This window comes from Molossus molossus, unplaced genomic scaffold, assembly GCF_014108415.1.
Source record: "Molossus molossus isolate mMolMol1 unplaced genomic scaffold, mMolMol1.p scaffold_m16_p_4, whole genome shotgun sequence".
Lineage (NCBI taxonomy): Eukaryota > Metazoa > Chordata > Mammalia > Chiroptera > Molossidae > Molossus > Molossus molossus.
Genome location: NW_023425377.1, coordinates 92,040,469 through 92,058,097, shown reverse-complemented (window position 1 = coordinate 92,058,097; position 17,629 = coordinate 92,040,469). Strand labels below are relative to the sequence as shown.

The 17,629-nt window shown below is 41.4% G+C and overlaps 1 protein-coding gene across 1 annotated transcript in view; it reads left to right on the top strand.

Annotated features, from left to right (window-relative positions):
* PALLD (palladin, cytoskeletal associated protein) overlaps positions 1–17,351 on the top strand; it is a 377,267-nt gene extending 359,916 nt beyond the window's left edge. Inside the window, exons 15-20 of the mRNA XM_036241570.1 lie at positions 8,236–8,330; positions 10,082–10,214; positions 12,607–12,814; positions 15,135–15,300; positions 15,814–15,947; positions 17,072–17,351. Coding sequence (XP_036097463.1) covers positions 8,236–8,330; positions 10,082–10,214; positions 12,607–12,814; positions 15,135–15,300; positions 15,814–15,947; positions 17,072–17,244 — 909 coding nt within the window. The 3' untranslated portion in view covers positions 17,245–17,351. The remainder of the gene's footprint in view (positions 1–8,235; positions 8,331–10,081; positions 10,215–12,606; positions 12,815–15,134; positions 15,301–15,813; positions 15,948–17,071) is intronic.
* Positions 17,352–17,629: the final 278 nt, after the last annotated feature.

The following is a 17,629-nucleotide window of genomic DNA, read 5'->3' as shown; positions in this document are numbered from 1 at the left end:
TATATCATTTCATTTTTCTTTTGAAGGAAATATTTAGTGTAAGAAGGTGATACAAATAATTTTAGCAAAATTTAAAACTTTTGTTTGTTCAGATTTCTTCCTATCCTACCATTACATTTTTATATAAAGATATTTCTGCAGTAATGTTAAGATTAGAATGAACCTCAAACTCTTCCATGTCAACGGATAGTTTCCACATTAACACATTTTCTTGAGATTCTAGTTTTTTAATCAAAGAATACATGACCATCACCTTGAAAAACAGTCAAAATCACAACTTTTACTAAAAAGTTACATTTTAATGTTTATTTGTGTGTGTGAGGGAGCAAACATTCAACTTGCTTTTTCTTACTGTGTTTTCGGTTCTCTGCCTCTTTAAAAGTGAAGAACTCAACAAAATGTGAATTTTTCTTCCTGTTGGGTTCCTTATTCCTCTTTCCCCTAGAAAGGCGGGGATATGTTAGGGAAACATAATTAACTGGGTCCCTTAAACGCAGTACCAGGATCCTGCTATTGACTTTGAGGCATTTTTCCCTGGGAACTGTTTGAAGCTGTTACTGGAGTAAGCCGTTTTATAGAACAAAAATGTAAAACTATGATTGTGAGTCTGCTTCTAGTCTTCAGATTGTACTAATGAATTTTTACATGTAGAAGAGTTCTGAAGGGGAAGGTCTCACCGCACAGGTTGCAGTGTGCAGGGTTGGAGGTCTCTGAGCATTGAAACTATTCAATTAGATCAGAGGGGGCGCTGAAGATCCCCCTTGTAAACAGAAAAAGAGGAAGGGATACGACCAGAACGCCGCGCGGTGCTGACAGCACTGGACAGCGTCGTTCGGGGTAAGAGCGTGGGCTCCGGTGCCGGCAGACCTCAGCTGCAAGTGCCACTCCTGACCCACTGGTCTGTAGCAGGCCACTTAGCCTCTCTGTGCTGCTCCTCTTCTGTGAAATGCTAATGATGCTATGGGTTTAAATAATACATGTAAAATACTCCATGTACCTGGCACATACTGTGCTTTCAGCAAATGCTAGTTATTGTCATTATTTTAATTCAAAGACCCTAATGACCCCGTCTTAGAATAGCAGCCCAAGGAGTCGGCAGACGCCTGTGGAACTGGGATGGAAAGGGGCAGTTCCGTTCCCGGCTCCCACAGGACTGAGACACAGTAAGCAAGTCAGTTTGGGATGGAATGTCTACCCAAAATGTTGCTGGTGTGTGGTCTTCCGAGCTCCTGGCTTTTCCTTTTCACACCCGGGTGGGAAAGGGTGACGCGGCTGTGCCACAGCTGTGGGCCTTGGGGGGCGGGGCGGGGCGGGCGCGCAGGCCCCGCCCACCGCGCAGCTGACAGCCACACATGAAGCTGGGCAGCTGCTCTGCGCCCCGCACGCTCAGGCCAAGAGGAGGCCCCAGAGCGTGTCACTGCCCTCGTTCCCCACCGGCCCAGTGACCTCTTTGCCAAATCCGGGGAGAAGCCCCACGTTAACCCTCTCTGGTTCTTGGACTCTACTCCCCTCTCAGGAGAAGACAGAAAGATAAGAAGTGGGCCTGTTTCCATCAGGTGCCTCAAGCCCCCTTCTCACAGGAGACTCCATTTCACCTGTGATTAAGCGAATAGTGACAGGACTGCTCTGAGGGAGCTAGGGACTCCGAGGACGCAGGGTCACAGTAACCAGAGCAGTTCCTAGTGCCTAGAACTCCCATGCCTCCAGGTTAGTGGATCCGCCCATTACTGTAATGAAGGGGGCGGAGCTAACATCTCCTCCACCCACAGGACCAAAGGCAGGCATAGGAGGGGAAACTAGGAATCTTAAAAGTGGGCATTTAGGCCTAAAATTGAGAGAATTTTATAATTATAGCACTTGGTTGTAGTCAGTCACTGTTTCAAGTCTCTGAGCATGTTGCCTGGTTGACTTTAATTTCAAGAGTAAAACTCCTTTCGTATCTCAGGGTCTCCCGTAGCAGGTATGTATGTCCATTATACCAGCTGAAGCTTTTGTGCGTCGTCACCTAGAAACAGGGTTGGACTTCACTGCCCATCAGAAAAGTGGCATTTAAACCATGACCTGTGGCAGACCATTTTCTACTAACCCTTGGCACGAGTTATCATTTGTTGCCTCAGGAATACCATAATAGAAATGTGTAACAGTGTCATAGTCTCAACTTTTTAACACCTGTTATTGTATACTATTTTGCCATTCTTAAAATTCGTGAACTAAAACATGATTTAAAAGAAGCATGACATAGTAGGCACTGAAAAAAATTTCAAAAGTAAAAACGAACATTTTCAAGATACATAGTCAACAAAAACCTGAAGTTGACTCCCTACTTCCTTGACGCCCTGTACTTAAGTGTTCACATTTTTAAAGTATTTGGGTTTGAAAGGGAGACAAGGACACCTCTTTTTTCTGGTGCACTGTAGTCTACATGATGTGACCACAGGGGAGAGGAAAGGCTGTGCAAACTGGCTCAGTAATGAGACACAGACAGCAGCGCTTCCCTGAGCAGTGGGAAATAATTACAGAAAGCAGCCAAGAGAGAAAGGGTGAGAACCAAAGAAAGAGGAAAACACTCGAGTTCGGAATACTTTTCCACCTGGGTTAATCTTCTGGGGAATAGGACATACATTAGGTAGTGCTGACTACATCCAGTTCTCCTTGGGACAGAGCACACAGTGGGGGCCGCGGGGCTCAGTGTGCTGCGCAGGCAATTCCTGAAAAAGCGAGGCAGTCACACGGTTGAGTGAAATAAGGCGACTGCATAGCGTTGCAGCGAACATGATGCCAAAATGAGGGTCACAGACACAACTGACTTCAGACTCTAATCCTGCCTTTAGGATACAACTAAATCAAAACACGAATGTTTTACTTTGTTTTGTTGCGTTGCTAAGTTACTCTGTATTGCACTTGGATTTGGGAATGGCTGTTTTGCAGTTTGATGTTTCCTCAAATTGCATTATGTATACAAGTGGCAAGCTTTTATGAAGATCTGTGTGCCACAAGTTACATTTCATAATCTAGGGAATATAAATGTTATTTCCATATTATATAAATAATTGGCCTTGCCTGGGGCATCAAATCATCTTTACAAGGGGAAGTTTAATACAGAGTCACTTTAAGAATTCAAACTTATTGTACTATAGCTTTAAACTCTGGATTTGTTTGGAATAGAAAAGTAACACAGCTGAGTTAAATTTAAAAAGATAGCTTGTTGATTGTGTTTTGTTTAGCATTACAGGGTTGCTTTACTCATTTCAAGCTTCACTTTAAACATTCACTTCCATTATTACTTCATGTGTTAATAATGATGCAGAAAGAAATGAGAACGTTAACAGCAAATCCAACAGCATTAATGTGCACCAGAGCCTGATAATTATGATGATTACTAGCGTTAACTGGCACATGAGTTTGATTAAAATTGTTTAATGCTAATATTGCATGCTCTCCCTCGTATGACGTTCAGACTTAAAAACCTGCACACTGGAGACATCTTTTCACTGAATTCTGGGTTTTCTTTTCAAATTAAAATGCTTTTTACATGTTCCTGGTCATTTACTCATTGGTAATATACAGGGACAGAAGTAGGTTTACAGTTGTTCATATGGAAATAATTCAGTGATTAATAAATAATAACACAAGAATAATCTCTGTGTATGTTTCTCATGCTCACAACTATAAACCTACTTTGGGACCACCCTAAAGTTAACCAATGCTGTTATTATCAAATTAATAATTCTGACCCCAAAGACTCTACCTTTCCCCCTTTGTGTTCAGAAGTGAAGAATGATGTAGGAATTATAAGGTGACAAATGGCCCTGGCCGGTTTGGCTCAGCGGTTAGAGCATCGGCCTGAGGTCCAGAGAGACCCGGGTTCGGTTCCCGCTAAGGGCATGTACCTCGGTTACAGTTTGTCCCCAGCCCTGGTTGGGTCGTGCAGGTGGCAACCACTCGATGTGTCCCTTTCATGTCGATGTTCCCCTCTCTCTCTCTCTCTCTCTCTCTCTCTCTCTCTCTCCCCCCCTCCCACTCTATCTGAACAAAAAATGGAAAAAATGGCCTTGGGTGAGGATTAAAAAAAAAAAAAGGTGACAAATGGTAACATTCCTTTTTCTTAAATTTGGGAAGTTAAGGAAATATCTTTGGCAGTATTTGTGCATACGGTTCTAAGAAGTAGCAGTGAAAATCTTGAAAACATTGTAGAAATGTGTAATGTTTATAGTAGTATGCCAACCTGTTTACCCTTTTTTTTGAAGACAGGAGAGGAGGCAGAGCTTATCCTAAGCATCCTCAGAAGGTTAGAGTGGGGTAGGCTACCTTTCATCTTACACCTCACATGCAGCCCTCACACAAACACACACCTTGAGTACACCTGTGTGCTTGACACCTTTCAAGCACCAGCTAAAGTTAAAAAGCTTCATATGCGCTCTACATATTCTGCCTCCTGTGCTAGAGTATTTTGTATTTTTGTTTTCCCTTTGGAGTAAATTACATCCTAATAAGAAAGAGGAGAGGAGGGAGGGAGGGAGGGAAAGAACTCCATTACATGGAGAAAAAATTGTTTTTAACAAACCACTTCTGAAGGATGCTTCATATCCATCTGGTTGTTGTTATTACATCTATATTCAGTGCTGTAATAATTTAACATTTTGAGCACTGAGTATATGCAAAACACAGTACCAAGTATTGTACAACTATTAACTCATTTAATCTTCATAAGAACACACGAGGGATTTAACTACGGTTCTGTTTCACAGATAAGGAAACTTAGGCAGTTTAGTCGAGCGACCTGCCTGAAGTCCCTCAGCTGTAAAGGACGGAACTGGTTTACAAACCCAGCCTGAAAACAGAGCTCGGGCGTGTCACACAAAAGTGCCTGGGGCTCACCCCAGCATTAGGAGCACTGAGGGGCAGGGGAGCCATTGCTTAAAAGAGGTATTTGAAAGGATTTTTAAAAAGGAGGTAAACATACCTTAAGCCAAGTATATCCACTTGGAAAATTAGACTGGAGTCAGCCAGGCTGCTGGGGCCCCTAAAAATCACCTTGTCGGTGAACAAATAATGTCTGTCTCAGACCCAATGACACAGTACCAACAATGGTGAATTTAATGACATCGGATACTCTAGTCCCCCTTATCCACAGTTTTACTTTGAATAATTGCAGTTAACTGTGGTCCAAAAAATATTAAATGGAAAATTCTAGAAAGAAACAATTCATAAGCTTTAAATCGTGCACTGAGTAGTGTGATGTCCCACTTGTCCCGCTGGGACATGAATCGTCCCTGTCCAGCGTATTCACACTGTACAGACAGCACATTTTGAGAAACCACATTCATATAACTTTATTACAGTATATTGTTATAACTGTTATTTTGTTACTAGTTATTATTGTTCATCTCTTACTAGTCCTAATTTATAAATTAAACTTTATCATAGGTGTGTGTGTATGTGTGTATATATGTATAAATATATATACACACACACACACACACACATATATGAAAAACATAACGTACAGAGTTTAATACTATCCAAGGTTTCAGGGATCCATTGGGGGTCTTGGAATGTATGCCCCATGGACAAGGGAGGGACTACTGTACCATTTCATATTTACAGTATCATCTTAGGTTATATCATTAATTTTTACACGATTCTTATGAGCCAGACCCCAGTTTTTACAGAAGAAGAAACAAAGCTTGAATAAATTCAGGGATCTGTCCACAATTTTAGGAAAGTCAAGACTAGACTCAAATCCAGATTAGAGGATTTTTTTTCTAACTACATAAATATTAGTTAATATTAACTTCCCTTGTGGATCCTCTGGATTTTAAACCACAAGGGAAAAAAGTCTATCCAGATTATAGAAATCTATTTTAACCTATCCAAATTAAAATTATTTGTTGAAACAAAAAATAATAAGGAAGCCACATCCCATATGTCAGTACAGTTTAAGGTATTTGATAAAAAAACAAAACATAGCCCTGGCCGGTTTGGCTCAGCGGTTAGAGCATCGGCCTGTGGTCCGGAGAGACCCGGGTTCGGTTCCCGCTAAGGGCACGTACTTCGGTTGCAGTTTGTCCCCGGCCCTGGTTGGTTGTGCGGTGGCAGCCGCTCGATGTGTCCCTTCACGTCGATGTTTCTCTCTCTCTGTCTCTTCCTCTCTCTCCCTCCCACTCTATCTGTACAAAAAATGGAAAAATGTCCTTGGGTGAGGATAAAAAAAAACAAAAAAACAACAACAAAAAAAACATACACTGTCTTGTCCTCAAGCTCCAAAAAGAATCATGGCGCCCTGGCCAGTTTGGCTCAGCAGTTATAGCAATGGCCCTTGGCCCAGAGAGACCTGGGTTCAGTTCCTGCTAAGGGCACGCACCTTGGTTGCAGCTTGGACCCGGCCCCAGTTGGGGTCATGTGGGTGGCAACCAGTTGATGTGTCTCTCTCACATCAATGTTTCTCTCTCTCTTTCTCTCTCTCTCTCTCTCTCTTCCTCCTGCTCTATCTGAAGATAAATGCAAAAATGTCCTTGGGTGAGGATTAAATAAAAAAAAGAATCATGGCTCTTACGTGTTCACTTGTTAAAGTATCTATCAGGATGTGTCAGACAGGTGATTTATAATGGGTGTCTTCTAAGCAAGTCACCAGGTTTTCTGTAGCGGTATACATTTGGAAGAGTTAGATGAAGTTAATTTCAGATTTCAAGCTAGCTTAGGGAATCACAACTGTCTGCCAAGAACTCAGCATACAAGAATCTATATGATGTGGCCTGAACTTGAGCTACAGTTAATCTAAGTTAGAAATAATTCCCCTTCATAATGTTACACTGCATGACTTTTTGGAAATTTTCAGGAATGACAGTGTTTGAACTGTGACCTCGACAGCACCTACTGTGAATGCTAGAGGAACTTACATATCTAATGGTACAAAAACTACTTAAGAGTTTCTTATGACCACTTCTTTCTCGTTGGTAATTCCTAATTCTTCTCCTGTCTGCATTACATTCCTGTGTCCTTGCTTTTTCTGAACGGTCACGGCCCTCGGGAAGGCCAGGCCCTGGGGAGATCTGGCGAGCCCCACTAGCTGGATCCCTGCCCCCACTGAGTCCTGCAGTGGGGTTTTCTCCTGTTCCCTCCATCATGCCCTTCCCCCATCCCGGCCCACTCACAGGTGGAGCTCAGAAAGCAGTTCATCAGACCATACAGAACACCTCTTGCTTCTGCTATCTGTCTATACTGGCAACGTGGAATGAAAATGCGAGTCAGTGGTAAATTTTATTTTGACTATAAAGGCACATGGGGGCCGCTCTTCAATCTTGAGCTAGAATCCCCTAAGTCTGATAGATAATGAATCTGCTTCTCATTTTTCCTTCCTTGCTGTTCCCTTTCAGCCATTGTCAGAATTTAGAGGTACATCTGTTCATTCTCCGGGGAGATGAGAGGAGAAAGTGGAGGAGAAAACCATCTATTTTGCCACTCTGCTTGTATAGTGCAGGGGAAATTCAGAAAGGGGCTCCGACAAAAAGCCAAAGTAACAAGGGGTGATTTGTTCGTGTCATCTGGGTCTTGTAAATATTGCTCTGGTCTGTCCACATGCAGCACTTACCAAATTTTCAGTTGTCAAATTTCAGAGGTAAAATGTAGCTTTCAGTAGATAGGCCCCTACATATAATTCACGTATTGCAGGTACTTGACTGCTTCGGGTCATGACATCTCCAAGATGTCTGGTTCGTGCACACGGTGTCGTGTGCTCGCTCTGTGTCCTTGGCACCCTGTGTGCACTTACCTCGTAGTGCTCACTTTGTCATGCCGGCATCTCTTGTAACAAATGGTTTTGGGAAGTGTCACTACTAACACTGAATAAATATATTACTGAAAAGATCTAACGGAAAACTAAAATCATCTAGTTTGATTTCAAAATGAGCTATAACCAGTAGCTATTTGACCATGAAAATGGAATCATCGGAAAAGTAATGTCCTGCTGCTGTATTTTACAACTCAGCTTCGTGTGTTAGGGAGACCTTAGCAGATTACAATTAATTCAGGGAGGCTGTCATTTTAAATTCCATCCCAGATAAAACAGTAAAGTTTATTTAACTCAGGGAGAGTACATTTCCGAGAGGGGTTGATGTCACTGCTAAGCTGGCACATTGATTTGATGATAATGTCTTACGGAGAATAGGAGGATCAAGTGTTTAACGGTTAGTTATTTTGCAGAACCAATGATTTCCTTTCCCATGTCTCTGACAGGGCCGCATCAGTTGTACTGGACGGCTAATGGTACAGGCTGTCAACCAAAGAGGTCGCAGTCCCCGCTCCCCCTCAGGCCTTCCGCATGCCAGAAGGTACTACAGACGTTCCTTTCCATAAGTGCTACTATTATTTTATTACTGTAAGTTCAACACTCTTAGAGTCATGGTGACCAGAAGTGTCAGCACAGTCCGAAGAGAGAATGTGAACACAACCTTAAAGTATATACAGCGCCTGGCTCCTTTGCAGTTCAGAAAGGGGAAGGGAGCAAACGTTTACTGAAGTGTGCTAAGCCTGCTCAGACACACCATCACTAACTTGTTAAATAGGGCCCACTTTATACGTGAAGAAATCAAAACTCAGCACCTTTAAATAAATGGCAGGCACATTAACGAAAATACTAGTAAATGCTACACCAATGTTCAAAAGCAAGAGCTGTATGGATTGACCATTATAAACTACTGCCACTAGGTTTCTTAAAATCAGCTAGCTTGATTTTTCAGTTACTTAGTTCAAAACAGTTTATTTTAGACCATCATCTTATAGGTAAGATTTTTCATATTTTATATGCTCAACCAATGATCTGCTAACAATGGAGTATGCTTCCCATTCCTAGTCGCCCTGAGTTTATGCAAGGATACCGATGGAATAATGATGGGCAGGGATGGGAAAAGGATATTCTTAGTAACACATCTGCACTTAGAAAAGAAAATGGTATGTCAGCCAGCCTGTCATCTTGGGTTACTATTTAGATATTTTACAGACAGAGCAAATAGTCCTGACAGTAAAATAGAGGCCACAGGTGCAAACACCTTTGGTGAAGAGAACAAGTACTATGTTCGGCTCACAGAAGACACTAGGAAGAACAGGGTATGCACCCAAAAACTGGTGTGACTGTACTGCCCCTGGGATCGGACCCGCAGAGCACTTTGCTCCGCATCTGGAAGACGGTTCTGGCACCTAAGCATGTGCAAATGTAATTCCGACTTCTTTGTGGCAACATCTGTTCATAGGATTCTAGGCCCACATCTGTGGCTGTAAACACACACATTTAGTAGCACATCCATTCTCTGGTGTTGTTTTCTTCTTCTTTTCATATGGACTTCAATATTTTAAACTTTGCCACGTCTCCTACAAAAGCATTTTGTTCAAAAATTAGATCTGTACTTGTAGAAAGTACAGTATATTAAAAAGCTGATGGTCATTAGCCTACTGTACCAATCTTCCGTTTGTTCCACTCTAACTTTTCTAATGATCACAGGCAGGACGTGCATTCAACGTCTTGCTCTTTCCTTAAGTCTTCCCTGCTCGTGCTTTGAAAGTGTATCTGTAGGTACATGGATATCCAATGTAAAAGAAAATCTGCCTTAAAATGCCATTTGTTTCCCTGGTTAGTATGGAAAGGAATTTTGATTAGAAAGATATTAAATTTTTATAAAATAATAATTTTTCCATTACTACATTAATAGTAATTTCTGTTCAAAAAGACTTGGTAATAAATAAATGAGCAACCACTGCTATTTATCATACAGCTTTAAAAATATTTATTTAGGAAAAAAAACCATGAATATAGAGTACCCTATTTTCTCCCATCTCCCCTTTTATGATTTATACTACCTTTAAAGATTAGGGGAGCAGAATTACTTAAGATGTGCTATTAGCAAACTGCTAAATTAATAAACTTCCAAAGGAAACAAGATTTTGCTTTGCTAACTTTTTTATATGTAAACCTTGGGGGTAGAAAAGAGAAGCCAGGGTATTATATTATTACCCCATGTATTACTTAAAAAAAAAGGTGACTAAGAGCCTAGAAATAACTACTGTCTGTCGTCTCTCCTGTTCTAAGGCCTCGTTCTAGATCAAGGGACAGTGCCGATGAAAATGAACCAATTCAGGAGCGGTTCTTCAGACCTCACTTTTTGCAGGCTCCTGGAAATCTGACTGTTCAAGAAGGAAAACTCTGCAGAATGGATTGCAAAGTAAGAGTATCGTTGTCTCCCTTCTCCCTCGTTGCCAATTCTCTTTAGCTTCTTTTGGGGAAATGATATAAAGTAGACACCTTTAGCATGTGTTCCAGCTTCAGAGAAGGGAAAAAACTCAAGTGAAATATATGAGATGTTTATACACTGTTTTTTTCCTTTACTTATAAATGTTTATTAAATATGTTCGTTATGCCCTGGCCGGTTTGGCTCAGCGGTTGGAGCATCGACCTGTGGACCAGAGAGTCCCGGGTTCGGTTACCACTAGGGGCACGTACCAAAAATAAAAATAAATAAAAATAAAAATAAATATGTTCGTTACTTAGAACCTTATGTACCACACTCCAGAAAGTCACTGGGAAGTTTGATCCCCCCCCCCTTTTTTCATTTTGTTGAAGTAATAAATGTATTAATCAGTCATATGTCCTAATCATTAATTACTTGAGCCTCACTGTTTATGCGTACAAATTTTATATGCATGTATCTACTGACTTCTGTTCCTCCCATTTTCTATTTCTAAGAAGCGAGAGTGACAGCTTTCTTTCACCCATTTTACAGTAGGGCGTCTCAACTCGGGGAGGTCAGGTTTCATTGCATGTGTGAATACTGAAATTCATATAAAGTCTGTGTGTGATACAGCTTTCATTAATTTCTCAAAAGAGCTTAAGTCTAAAAATGTTTAAACACCACTGCTCTGAAAACCTTTTTGATTGTTTGCTTGCCCCATTACTTACTGATCTTAAATTTAAAAGTTAGCTCTTAAATATGTGTAAGGTTTTTAAAAATTTGGGCTCCCTCTGCTGGTTGTCTTTGGGATTGCAAAACACAAATATACAGGGTGAGACAAAAGTAGGTTTTAGTTACTCGTGTGGAAAATAATAATAATACAAGAATAAATCTTTTCATGCACTCACAACTGTAAATCTACTTTTGCCCCACCCTGTAAGGTTTAAGGGATTCAGGCATTATTTGTTTTTACAAAAAGTATAGAAAGATCTATTTAAATTATGACCTGACTATAATGACCATACATCCCTGAGATCAGCCTTTCTTTACTTATGCAACCAGGAAGGCTGGGGTAAGAAAAGGGGTAGTAGAATCAGACATTTCCCTTTGCCTTCAAGTGAAGAAGGCTGTCCACTGCACAGGTGCACTGTGAATTAGGTGGGCGAGGTGCACGGTGCTTCAGGCATCTCTCCTACTAAACATCCCGTGGCCTCAGCGGTACGTGGTCCTGCTTGTCTGGGCCGTAGCCCAGTCCAGTGGGAACGAGCAGTGCCACTCTATTTCTAAACTTGGGGAAGGCCTGGAACCTGGCAGAAGTATCCAGTCCTCCTTCTGCATTCTCCTTCCAGTGACCTAAAGCAGGGCATGTGGACAGATGGGAGAACACAGAGCTTGACCCTCTCAGAAGCCATGCTGCCTAACTACTGCTGTTTGCTTCCCAAATCTCTTCATCCTTTTAACCAGTAATTTAAATTTCCTCAATATATTTCCTTTAGCTTCTCCAGACCTTTGTGGCACGTGAGGGGGAGGCATATTTTAGGTAGTATGAATGAGTATCACGCAGCAGGAATGGAATTTATGAGTTCTCTGGCTGATTTTGGCAGAGCTGAGTCTTCAAAAAAATTGTTTTGCAGTCCAAGTGACATCTTTCTGTATGTAATTTCCCACTAGTAAAGGGGGGGTGGGTGCAAAGGCCTTCCTTATTGATGCTTCCCCCCATTCAGAATCAGAGGCGAAGCTCTAGAGAGCTGACAGATGGCAGCCATCCCCACCCTTCGCTGCACAACTTGTTATTAGCAATTAAATGTGCTTTTGTCTGATCCCTGGTCACCACAACCGTCATGGTCTAAAGACTGTATGATGTTTCCATTGTGATGCTAATTTTTGATATGGCTTTCTGGGTAATTTCATATTGTTCTTGTTAGTTTCAAGGATTATCAAATAACAGTAATGGCCCTACTTACTGATGGATGCATTAACTAAAGCCTCCATAGCTATGGCAACTCTCTGATGAGAAGCTTCACAGTGTGCACATGCCAGCTGAGTATTTGTTATGGTTATTATGGTTGGACACCTTTTTTTCAAAGAGCTCAGGGCCCTGTGCTGACATCATCCCAGTAATCTTTATAAGCCTTGGTGAGGTAAGATGATGACAGAAGTTTTCTTAATCCTCATTTCATTTTTCTCTAGGCTGCTCTGTAAGAAATATTTAAAAGTGAGCCCTAGAGTGCTTAGGAAGCCACTGAAAAGTTTTAAGCAAAAGAGTAACCTGAATTGATACTAAAAGCTATCTTTTGTGCAACCAAAGGATGAATTTATGCTGGTTTCTTAGCTACTGATTTCATTAATATTAGAGAAATTTAAATGTATTTTCTTTCCGGTTTAGGTCAGTGGGTTGCCAACCCCAGATCTTAGCTGGCAACTAGATGGAAAGCCAGTCCGCCCCGACAGTGCTCACAAGATGCTGGTGCGTGAGAACGGGGTGCACTCTCTGATCATAGAGCCAGTCACGTCACGGGACGCCGGCATCTACACGTGCACCGCCACCAACCGCGCGGGGCAGAACTCCTTCAGCCTGGAGCTGGTGGTTGCAGGTGGGCTCAGCCACGAACCCTGTCTCCAGGAAGGACCGTCAGATTTAGAAATGTGAACTAATCCTCCATCAGTAACCAATGTGGAAAATAAACTGCTGAAAAAATAGATTGTATCATCAGAATAGCCAATTAGGACATGTTATAAGGCTTAGCAAATCAGAAACTTTAATTTCTCTTCAGCGTAGCCATTATGTACCTTCCCTTTCTCCCACTAGCCTGGCCGAGACAGAAAAGGGTCTGGCTTTTCTGGGTCATCCTGCCTGTGTTTGTCCTCGGTGCTCCATAGGGAAGGGCAGGAGCAGCATGGGCTCCAAGGAAACTCGATGTATAAGAATCTGCTTATGCATGGAGTCCTGCAGACATACCTAGCTTCTAAAGCAATGTAATGTACACAGATTTCGGAATACAAAATTTTACCCTTCCATTACCCCCATGTCACAATGAAATTAAACTCAGATTTGCTTTTTAATTGATTATACTGTTAGGTGAACTTTGTAAAAGCATTGTTATGTGAAGTCTTACAGTTAGATAAGGACAGTATATTCATGGAAAGGATTACAGTATCCTTAGGAGTTGAACATAAGTACAGATTCTGATATCTGTTCTCTTAAAAAAAGAAATGAAATGTTTATTTCTCATACTACCTCTATTTGCAAAGCGCCTCATACCCACGATCTCAGTTAGTCCTCGGAACAGCCCTATGAGATAACTAGAGCAAATTTTCTTCCTGATTTCAGAGATGTGGAAACTAGAGAGATTGAGTGACTTGCCCAGGGTCCCATCAGTCAGCTGAGGGCCAGTCTGTTGACGCCCAGTGCTCTTCCAAACACGCAGGCCTCTGAGCTCCTTGAAGAAGGGGGCAGCACTGCACACGTGGACCGTGGTGCTGTGTAGCCATGCTCTGCTTTACCATTCTGTGTACAGTATTCAGTCTTACTACAACACTAGGACTGACTGCATTCTTTCCTCTAACTGTTCCTCATCAGACTAAAACCCCTTGGTTTTCTCCTGAATGTGCCATCTGTCCTCAGGACTGACACTTGAGGTCTAAGAGACGTCTCCGTTAGAAGCAAAGTCTTTGATGTCAGATCTCAGTTCCAGTCCCAGCTCTCGTTTACTGGCTGTGTCCTTCGGCAAATAACATTTCCGGAACTTCGTTTCCCCACGTGAGAAATGGGGACCGTGGTGCCTCGTGTTTTACAAGGATTAAATCCGTGAGGCTCTGCATAGCAGGGCATCACGGTGGCCGCTGCCGCTCTTCCTGGAGAGGTGCTGTGACACAGACACTTTTTCTTTTCAAAATTAAGATCCAGGAAAAAAATACTACTACTACTTTCCCCAAAATAGCCTAGGTCAAGTAACCATGTAAAGTCCAATAGAAACACAACCCTCTACATAATTCGAAGCCTTAGACACTCTTGGGCAGTTGACAGTTTCAGGTAGAACAGTTACCGCCTTCAGGTCTCCGCGCCGCCTGCTTTGCTCCGCTATGTCTCACTCCAGAGGACAGGGAGGGGTGGAGAAAGACACGCTTCCTCAAATTTCTTTATTGGTAGCGCAGAAGAAAATAACTAAACCTTATTCCCTGAGATTGTTTCCACCTCAGATCCAAGAAAACAATATCCCATTGTATGGTGATGTATTAGAGTGTCATTAACCATCAGCTCTGACTTTTTCAGACTGATGACATTATCCTTTTCTATGGCTTCCTTCCTTCAAGATAATAAAGTTGTCTTTTCATAGCATTTCAAAGAATGTAAACCGGAATCTGTAATTTATAGGTAACTATTTAAATCTGCCAAATTTAGATCAAGCTGCCTTCTCCTTATTTTTTCCTCTTTTGAATCGTATGGTCTTTCTCGCTGATTGCAGCAAACATTTCCGATAGCAGGGAGAGAAATCGAAGTAGATCAGTTCCCAGGAACACGTCCTCCTCGGCGTCACTAGGGGGCAGTGGTTGGTAAAGGCTGTGCCTGCAGGGTAACATAATTAGTAGTGAGGCTGTCCCAGATGCCAGCAATGACTTGGGAGACTCACACAGTCTGTCAGACAAGCATTCTGTGGAGCAGATGGCTAGTGGACTCTGTGGGCCTGTCAGACTTGAATTAATTGAGGAAACAAACGAGTGGAATGAAGCATAGTAACCTTTCTTGGTGAAAGAATAATTTGGAGAGAGGACTAGCATCGTACCACCTGACGTGACAAATAGTATCAGAAAATAAAATCTGTTTAAGCAATGTTTCAAAAAGCTTCTGAATTCTTTGTAGTGCTCCTTTTGTCTATCACTGATAGAGCGATAATTCTTGTCTTACTCTCTTAGCTAAAGAAGCACACAAACCCCCCGTGTTTATCGAGAAGCTGCAAAACACCGGTGTTGCTGATGGGTACCCCGTGCGACTGGAATGCCGTGTTTCGGGAGTGCCGCCGCCTCAGATATTTTGGAAGAAAGAAAATGAATCACTCACTCACAGCACTGACCGAGTGAGGTGGGAGTACACGACGTAACTGAATCCTAGTGACACACAGAAAACACGGTTTATATAGCACATAAATCTGTGTTAAGAGTCATGCTACTGATGACATCAAAGACAAATCACTCTTCACCCAATGTGTGATTAAGCTTTTAGAAAAGACATTATAATAGCATGTGATGAAGCACATTTTTAACTTAATCTTACGGTGATTTTGTGTGTTTATCTTTGTATCTAAAAGAAAAGATGAATTCATTTGCTGCAATAGTGATAGAGAAACTATTCAGTGGTTTGGTAAAGGCAGAGCCTTAACTACAAATTAAGTGCACAGATTTATTCGACCCCTTGACGTCTACGCTTCTCCCCCATTAACTTTAATGGGGCTAGCAGCCTCTCCAGAATAAGTATGACCCTATTATCACCTACTCGCACTATTCTGTTTCTAATGATCTAATTAAAAATGATGCTTCGTGTCCAAAGCCACTTTTTAAAAATTTAGAACCCTAATGGCTTTATCTTTCTCTCCAGCATGCACCAGGATAATCATGGCTACATCTGCCTGCTCATTCAGGGAGCCACAAAAGAAGACGCCGGGTGGTACACAGTGTCAGCCAAGAATGAAGCAGGGATTGTGTCCTGTACTGCCAGGCTGGACGTTTACAGTGAGTGCCACTTCATCTTATTGCATTTATTCATTACATTAGGAAAAATCAGACATCTGGACAGCAAATCACATTACTGTTATTTAATCTTATAAACAACTGTAGTGCTTTTGTTCTGCAAAAAAAAAATTCATATTGCTCTTTCTCTTTCTATTTGTAGTTTCTCAGCATTAATAGTGAACTACACCAGGAGAACAAATACCCAAGTATCATGCAGGATCTTTGCATCATTAGCAAAATATGCATGTTGGCTAGTCAGTGTGGCTTCCTTAGGCGTTAACAGTAGGCAAAGGCATAACCACGGTTTTCACATTATTCTTGTTACGGTGTTTTGCAAATGACTCCCTTTTCAAACATTTCTTTGTAGTATAATCCTATCACAGTGTCTTACTGCACTCTAAATGTGTGTACCATTGATCCTGGAATGCATACTTTTGTGGCTTAGTGCTTTTCTCATTAATATAGCTTAAGCAGCTGAACAATAGGTTTGTGATTGTTTGTGTATTTGTGTACATGCATCCTAAATTTAAAGAAAATCATTTTTATTGAATTTACAAACTAGTACAGTAGCATTATGTGATCTATTGATGTAGAGAAAAACACTAGAAAAAATTAGGAATTTATCTCTTCTTGAGTAAGAAATAACTTCATGAGGTTTTTCAAACAATGAGTGACCTCAACCTTCCCTACTGCCCAGCTCCTTTCTATTTAGTGTTAAAAGACCCATCCAGAATACCAAACTACTCTAATTATTGTGGCATTTATACAGTATGAACTCTGAAAAATTTTTTTAAAAGGAGAGGTGAATTAGGAAACTCAGACTATTTCAAAGGATTTCTCTGTGCTGTAGCAAATACTGACTTTGAAATAAAGATAAACAACCTCTGTCTTTATTATCTAGCTCTTATAATCTCAATACCCTGTATAGACAATAAATCTGCAACATCTCAGTAAAACGTAAAACTATCCTTAGATTTTAGGATTTCTACCATGGATGTGTTCAGTGTTTCATAAAGAACACATGCCTGGTATATGTCAAAGACATTAAGTGTTTACTTGAAACATCTAAGGGCTTTCCAGTAATCTTGGTTAACAGATCTTTTTTTTTTTTTTTTTTTTTCTAGCCCAGTGGCATCAGCAGCCACAGAGCACCAAGCCAAAAAAAGTACGCCCCTCAGCCAGTCGCTATGCAGCACTTTCGGACCAGGGACTAGACATCAAAGCAGCCTTCCAACCTGAAGCCAACCCATCTCACCTGACACTGAATGCCGGCTTAGTGGAGAGTGAGGACCTGTAACCAACATTCTTGTTAAAGCTGAAACACTGAAACAGCCTTGCCTTGACCAGCATGTGCCTTTGTCACACTATGTAACAGGCAAAAACGTACCTTTGACTATAAGAAATAAAAAAATAATAATAATATTTTTCTTACTTGATATACCAAACTTAGAGTTGAAATAGGTGATACTGATAGAAATGTACACATTGCACAGAAAAACCTTTTGAATTGCTGTGATTAAAGTGGTCTGAAATGCCAAAATGCTAAAGGAAACCAACTGTCCAAAGGTAACCACAATTCGTATTATCAAAAGTCTTTGAACACGAGCGTTAGGTGCTGCGCAGCGTGATGGTGTGGACAGCTTCACAGGAGGCGACTGCGCCCTGAGTAGGACTACACGATG